Source organism: Chenopodium album, chromosome 6, assembly GCF_948465745.1.
Source record: "Chenopodium album chromosome 6, dcCheAlbu1.1, whole genome shotgun sequence".
NCBI classification, from domain to species: Eukaryota; Viridiplantae; Streptophyta; class Magnoliopsida; order Caryophyllales; family Amaranthaceae; genus Chenopodium; species Chenopodium album.
The window spans coordinates 75410895-75419251 of record NC_137839.1 but is presented as its reverse complement, the minus strand read 5'-3'; the positions used below and the strand labels follow the sequence as shown (position 1 = coordinate 75419251).

At 34.2% G+C, this 8357-nt stretch overlaps 1 protein-coding gene across 1 annotated transcript; it reads right to left on the bottom strand.

Moving 5' to 3' along the window:
* Positions 1-4637: 4637 nt before the first annotated feature.
* LOC145635317 (G-type lectin S-receptor-like serine/threonine-protein kinase At1g11300) lies at positions 4638-8065 on the bottom strand. Its single transcript, XM_081686595.1, has 7 exons — positions 6802-8065; positions 6554-6664; positions 6283-6461; positions 5896-6106; positions 5534-5771; positions 5300-5447; positions 4638-5182 (listed from the first exon to the last, which is right to left on the bottom strand). The coding sequence occupies exons 1-7, from the start codon at positions 8063-8065 to the stop codon at positions 4868-4870; spliced, it is 2466 nt and encodes an 821-aa protein (XP_081542721.1). The 3' UTR covers positions 4638-4867.
* Between the last annotated feature and the right edge of the window lie 292 nt (positions 8066-8357).

Here is an 8357-nt window from a genome sequence, read left to right as displayed (position 1 = left end):
TTTGTCCGTAAGGAAAAATGTTCATATAGTTACTCATTAGATTCGCCACGGAATCTACTTTATAAATAATTTTTTTTAATAATATCTACATTATAATTAAAGATATTAATAGCCAAACAATACAATGATAATTGTGAAATCACTCACAGTGCAATAAAAAATGGAGAAAGTGTACATGCATGCATTATTAAGCATAGATCATTAAGTGTCAAAAGAACACCCAACCCGATTCAAAATCAACTCGGCAAATATCCGATTTAGATTTTAATTCGCATGAACACAATAATTTAGTACTTTAGTAAACTCAAGTTTTAAAATAGATTCGATGTCAAGAACACTCGAATCGACACTTCAACGCAAAAAAAAAAAAAAAAAAAAAAAAAAAAAAAAAAAAAAAAAAAAATTACTTTGATCGACTAATTTCATGTCACCATGAATATCATCAATGATCTCATCCAATATAATAGAATACTAATTTTAAGGCTCCTTGTTCATTGAATATTCGCCATGAATTTGTAGGCAATTATTGTTTTTTATTGTATTCAAAGCTGATGATATTTTACAGTAGGTTAGTTTGTGACTATTGTAGACAAAAATCTCATTATTAATTTTTATTTTTTATTTTTATTTTTTTTAATTTTTTTTTTTACGGACATTATCATATTAAATATGGACACACACTAGCTTAAATAGTTGTGTTTACACAAATTTCGAATCTAAATAAATAAAGACAGGAAATAAAGTAACAAATGAATTTATCCCAGATGATCGGTTACCTGAAGAGAAGGTTTACTCGTTTTTTCTACAAAAAAAATTGCCACTTGTCAGAATTTTAGTGGTTCAAAAAATAAAATTGATTGTTTTTTTTTTTTTAAAAAAAAATCTAATTTATTAAAAAAAAAAAAAAACCAACCCAGCCCCCACCCCCATCCCGGAAATCTAATATATATAGTTTTATGTAATTTGTTAATTTATAAATAATTTTAGAATAACACGTATCGGTGTATTCTTTAGTTTTTTTTTTTTTTTTTTAATATCTATAGAGAAAATAAATGTTATACATTACTAAAATATTAGTACAAAAGATACCTAGTATATTTTCCAGATTAGATGTTCCTTTTAACTTCATCCTTAGTTTCTGTTTATGAGATTCAGACAGATCATTAGGGATAACAACGATAGGTGGTCGAAGAAATTAATCAGTCGTTGGACAATCACCCTCAAGCCAAACAATATTTCTACCTAAACAAACCTAAGACAAGTCTAGGGTAAGTAAAGGATCGTATCCATAGGGAATGGGTATGAGTACACCGAGAATATGAAACGGTTGTAATCTAGTTCGGTCACAATTTTGGGGTTTGATTAAATAACTACTATGGAGACAAACACTAGGAGGGAAATGAGAATCGACACCAACCAAACCTATGAATCAAAACAATAAGCAAGTATGTACACAAATTGGGTGATAGAAAGGGCACTCAACATTGTCTTCTACCGAAGCCACCACACTAAGCATTCTTAAACCAAACTCAACTAGCAAGATAGGCCAACCAAGTCTTAATAATGGGAAGTAGACTACTAACTCGGGTTTGTCTTTCGATCGGTTCGAGATAGTACTAAGGCACAAATAATTGGGATTTCTCTCCTAATTACCGCAACTAAGACTACTATATCATCCAAACAAGGAACCGTAATCAAGATAGAAATTCGGTCTAATCATACAAGAAAAGGTTCACTTCTTTCGAAACCACAACACTAAGCATTCCTAAACCAAACTCAACTAGCAAGATAGGTCAACCAAGTTTTAACAATGGGAAGTAGACTACTAACTCGGGTTTGTCTTTCGATCGGTTTGAGATAGTACTAAGGCACAAATAATTGGGATTTCTCTCCTAATTACCGCAACTAAAACTACTACATCATCCAAACAAGGGACCGTAATCAAGAGGAATTTAGCATAATCATACAAGAAAGGGCTCACAACTAGACCTCATCTTTCAATGCAAGCATAGAAGTGAATACATGAGCAATAAGTGGCCATCCAATTACACATGCAATTAACCAATTCTTTAACAATCAATCATCAATCCAAAATGAACATGCAAGCACAAATATCAATCAACCCATGGCTTGGTTGGGTCTTCACCCAACCCCTAGCTAACTAACTACTCACTAAACATGGTAAAGAACATTCTAACAACAATATCTAAGTTCAAAATTAATCTAACAAATTGAAAAGAGTAGTAAGAACAAAGTAGATTGAACATGAAACAATAATTAACCAAGATTAAGAGAGAAATCTATAATTCAAAGCAATAAAAAAACAGAAAATTAAAGAGTAAGAGATAGAGGAAAGAGATTACTAATGAAGCTTCAAGGTTGAGAAAATGTTGAAAGTGAGAATACAAATTTCAATTAATCTACTTCAATGATTGAGTTGAGAGAAACTAAGCTAATTAATAAGAGTTTAGAGAGTTAAGGGACTAAGGAGACTAAAAGGAAGAAGGTGATCTTCTCCAAGGAAGAAGATGCTGAAAACTGAAGCCAAGGGTCGAATTTATACACCCCGAAATCACATCGTAAAATCCGCCCAAAAAATTCGGGTTTGCATGTAGGAGCGGCTCCTACATAGGAGAGCGCCCGCTCCTCGGGCTGGAGCGCCCTCTCCTGGCTCTTGCGCACCCTCTCCTCCTGCAGCAATTTGAGGCAGTTTGTGGAAGATCAGGGAGGAGCACCCGCTCCTACTATGGTGCACACCCTCTCCTAGCTGGGAATAAAGAGAGGCAGATTGTGGCGCTTGGGGTAGGAGCGCCCTCTCCTCAGGGGTTGCACGCCCTCTCCTCTTGTGCTTTGCTTCCAATATAGTTCTTCATGTTCATGTTATATAACCAATTTCTCCTTGCATCTACAAACACGAACACACACATAAAAAGGATCGGGAAAGCCAAAAGTTGTAATCATACACAAAAAAGGAGTCGAAAAGGGGGTAAAGAGAGGAAAATGACAACAAAATTGTGTTAAAAATGCCATGATAAGTGGACAAATAAAACACTTATCAATAGGCCCAGACCACTACCCACGTAGTCGGAGATTACAACTCACATTCATCATCGAGTTGTCCTATGATGTATGAGTGTCATCTAATCTTGTATTGGATCGGTGGGATCAGAGGAGGAGGTGGAGGAATCTTTTCCTTCGGTTTTTTCGACCTCCCTCCAAATAAGCTGCCTGTCATGCCCAGTTTGCTATTGTGAATCCTCAGGATTTCAGTTTCGTAGCTTGCACGACATACCTATGCACATAACTATTAAAATTTTTGAAAGTTTAGATTAAGTGTAATTCAATTTGGATCAAAATTGGTTCAAGTGAATATGGGTACGAGACTACAAGTACATTTCCTCGATTTCATATCCGAATAGAATAATTTTATAAACGAATAATCGGGTCAGTTTTGCTAGGTCGGGGTAAGGTTATTAATTGAACCAATTGTTTTTCCTTTAACATTAAGACTAATAGATAATTAATTGACATTATAAGTTAATATTCTGTAAAGATATACTTTGTTAACAAGATAATATTAACCTATTATTTATCATAGACCAATATAAAACATGCGGTTTTTTTTAGTAAACATATACGGAGGACTTCCTAATTTCTTAAAGTCTCTTCTAGTCGCAACATATGACCTAAATAATCTCCAAAACAAATGGATTTAACCACTAAAAATTACTATATGTACCTTAAATTTTTTATTTTTTTTTTGTGTGGGAAAGGATACTTGAATTAGTCGTGAAAAAAAAAAAAAAAAAAAAAATCCAACGTTGCCGTAAAATGAAAGCATGTGCACAATAAGATTTTGATCTCATGAATGTATGACTATAAATTATGTCCATGTTTACAACTATATTACTATAATTCCTTATTATTAAAAGCATAATTACATCATATGGGGAGTTTCAACAAGTACTAAATGCAGTACAAAATAACCTAATTGCAAAAATTAATTAATGATATGAAAATAATAAAATGACTAAAATACCCTTTTCCAAAATGAAAAAACTGATTTGCCATTTCACCGGGCCTTTTGTTTTTACATTTTTTATTTTGCAATTCATTATATTTGCCAATTTTTTTCATTTCATTCACAATTTCAGTCACAATTTTTTTTTTTTTTTTTTTTTTTTTTTTTTTTTGCAATTCATTTCATTCCACCATTTCCCTTAAAATTCTTCAATTTGAGCCCTAGAGACGAAGAAGTCGTTCACCGCTCATAATAAACCATCCGGTCTTAGGTTTTTTTCGTTTAATTTTTTGTTGAATTGTTATTACTTTTCATTATAAGTACCCCGACTTTGTTTTTTGGGGGTACTAGAGACCCCCGGAAATCTTAGCCGGGGGGTACTGAAGACCCCCGGAAATCTTAGCAGGGGGGTACTTGAGACCCCCGGAAATTGTATAAGGGGGATGCTAGAGACCTTCAAAAATCTTAGCCGTATAAGATGGAAATTTTATGTTGTTTGATTGTTCATCTATTACAGCACATAATTTTCATACCTCAAAAAAATGTCTTAGTGCACTTCATTATTGTCTAGGAATTTGTATAGTATTGAATACTCTGTATTAAATAGGATACAAGATTGAATATGTTAGAATATGGTTGTAAATTAAATAGTTGAGATGATTATATAGTTAGGAGTGTACAAGATTTAATTTTAATCATTTAAAAAAAGTGTAAAGGATTAAGTTAAAACAAGAACAAAATTGGAATATATTTAAAAAAAAAAAAAACTTATTCTTTATTTAGGTAAAATTGTCCTGCATTTAATACTCCCCTAATTTAATTATATTATCGAGCAGTTTAATTATATTATCGACCACTAATATGAGAAGTTAAGGAAACATTGTTCACAGAGCAATTCTCTTGGTCAAAATTATGAGGGGATCTCCTAGGACATTGGATTTTGCCTTGCATAAATACAGGCTGCATTGGTTGTGGAAGATCTGTAATTTCACTATCAAGCATGGAAATAACGGTCGAAATCGATGGTCTTTCTTCAGGAAGTTCTTGAACGCATAACAATCCAACTTCAATACATCTCAAAATTTCCTCATGGAAGCATGGATTGTTGATTGTTGTATCAATCAGTGAATGAATGTTATCCTCATTTCGTAATTTCCAGGCCTAAAACAATAAACATACATTGTTTGATTACTTATTCGGTACTTGTGTTCAATCAATCAGTACACAGAATAATATACAAAACATAGAAGTTCAAAGGAGAATGTGGTATTAGCTTACATATCCTATGAGGTTCAATGAATCGTCGTTGTTAAAACTAGTGTTCTTTCTACCACTAACGATCTCTAGGAGTAGCACCCCAAAGCTGTATACGTCTGATTTTTCTGAAAAGCGTCCTTCCATTGCATATTCCGGAGACATATAACCGCTTAAGTAGTTACAAATAATCAACAAGTTAGTAACTTACATACTAATCATTTTATAAATTACAATTTATTTATATAGGATACTTACTAGGTGCCAACAACTCTGTTGGTATTTCCTTGATCTTCTTTGCCACCAAATATCCTTGCCATGCCAAAGTCTGATATCTTAGCATTGAGGTCTTCATCCAACAAAATGTTGCTTGGTTTGAGATCTCTATGAATAATCCTCAATCTAGAATCGCGATGCAAGTAAAGAAGGCCGCGGCATATCCCTTCAATAATATTTAAGCGCTTCCTCCAGTGTAGAAGCTCCTGAGCTCCTGAATCTGATGAAACAATATACAGACAATTTAGTTAAATTAGTAGCTAATGATGCTAATATATGGATTTTGATGATGTATCATGTATATAATGGTAAGATTGTTAGACCTTATAAAATGTAGAACTTACCAAAAAGAAATGCATCCAAACTCTTATTGGGCATGTATTCATAAACTAACATTTTTTCTTCTTCATCAACACAACAACCAAGAAGTTTCACAAGGTTTCTGTGTTGGAGTTTGGAGATGACATCCACCTCGTTCATAAACTCTTGTAAGCCTTGTCCCGATGCCCTTGCAAGCCTTTTGACAGCGATTTCTTGTTCGTCTTCTAGTTTTCCCTGAGAATAAGAAACAATTAATACCATAAACTTCTTATTTCTTTTTCCTGTTCCATTCATACACACATTTTCTCCTATAATTACCCTGTATTAAGTCAGGGGAAATAATAACATATATGTTTTCTTAAGTCTATACACCCAAGTGATATAATTTCAAAAACATAACTATACATTACCTTAAAAACTGGACCGAAACCACCTTGACCGAGCTTATTTCTTAAGTCAAAGTTGTTTGTTGCAGCTACCAACTCTTCAAATCTAAATAATGGTAAATCTTGCAACTTGACATCATCAAAACCGGATTCTAACTTGATACTATGTGAATGTGTGTCATTATTGCTGATAACATTACTTTCTGCAGGAAGATCATATACTCTGTATAAGAAACTAAGAAAGTTCAAAATATGTGACTACAAAAATCATGGATTAGCAGGACAAAAATATTACCATTTCGTCTCCTCATTCGCCTCCATATGTAGTACATGACTAGAGCAACTATAACTACTCCCAAAACCAGTGTGATTGCCAGAATAAGTTTCCATCTACTCCCAGTTTCCTCTGCAAAATCGACAAAAATCCCACATTAAACAAGATAAAAATACATATATATACAGAAGTTCAGAGCACAAATAATATAAAATACTGATCATAAGGCTACATGTAAGGGGAGAAACACAGAGCAGAGAATTACTTACCCAGCTCACTTTGAGCCAAACGAATGTATAAATCGACACCGAGGGAGGAGAATTCCTGTATGTCAACCATGCTTTCCCTCCAGATCATACACCCAATACCTAAATAATAAGAATAAGCCAAGCATGAACAATTTCCTAAGCACTGACTCCTGCATTGCTCTTCATTTACTGTGTTCAACATCACAGCATTATCTGGCACCTTCATGTTCCTTAACCTCAAAAACCCATTTTCTTCAGCTCCTATATCCCCACACTGCAAAGATGTTCTCCGAACACAACCGCTTGTCCAATTCCCTTCGTTCCATTCTTGGTTATTTCTTGGTTCAAAGCCCTTCAAGCAACCACATATACGCGAATTATTTGAGTTACAAGTCCCGAATTCCCCACACTTACCATAGACATCACATTCAGTTTCTATTGATTTCCATATAGTTGTCCAATTCTTTCTGTCTTCATCCCATTCTTTTTGTAGCACTACTCCATCAAAAGTCAGAACATAGTGTTCTGTAACTCTTTGGCTTGACGTTGAAAATGATAGGCCAAGTGTGCCTTCTTCATAGTTATCATCAAGACGAAATCCATCTATCAAAGCAAAATAATACATACTTGGTACTCCAATAAATACATGACCATTCCAAGGTCCAGACCGCCAATAAGGACGATCACCATCCCAAACGAAAATTTCAGAAAGCAAGCGAGGATTAATGCCTGCACTAAAGCGTCCAGTGGATGGATTTGTAGCACTCTTCCAAGACTTAAGCTGCCGTGATGTATTTCTATCCTCATCAACAATTATTTGCATACGCAGCATCAACGTGTCGGTAGGATAGTCAAAACTCTGCCAGATGATATCGCCGCTGACATTTGAAAGTAAAACAAGGTTTCCAGTATCCAAAAGCTGAGCAACTGAATTATTTACCTTATGATTAGCTGCTATGTTAGTTGACCAGAAAGTGTTGTTTTGTCCATTCAAGAGTTGAAGATCGCCGTCCTCTGATATACTGATCACCCCAGATGAGTTATTAAGTGGTCTGTCTCTGTTAGCTATCCAAATGACTTCGAGTACATCAGAATCATTTTTATTGTACCATATCCCAGCATAGCGATTAGTCGAATCAGCAGGGCTGAAAAACCCAAATTTGAAAGTGGAATTCCTAGAGACTAATTCATGTGGGTCTCTTAGATGTTGAGTAGTGGTAATATTGGCTAGGACTGAACCAAAAATTAAAGAAAAGCAAAATAGGAATAGAAGAAACATGTTCATAGATTATCACAAACAGCAAAATCTATACAAATATGTGAGAAAATATGAATGTTTTATCCTAAAACCAATGTTAAATTAGTCATGCATGAATTCTTCTTTCATGTACATGTCTACATATATTCATCACAAGGCTCCGCGTATTCCTTTCATTTTACCTCTGGCCATGTATGAACCCATAAGTCTGACTACTAGAATGCTAGAAGCACCCGTCGAGTTTGATTTTTCTGGTCTCTATCTTGCTCTTACACTTGGCCAACAAGTCTTACAAGTAAATAAATTGCATAAATTGTAA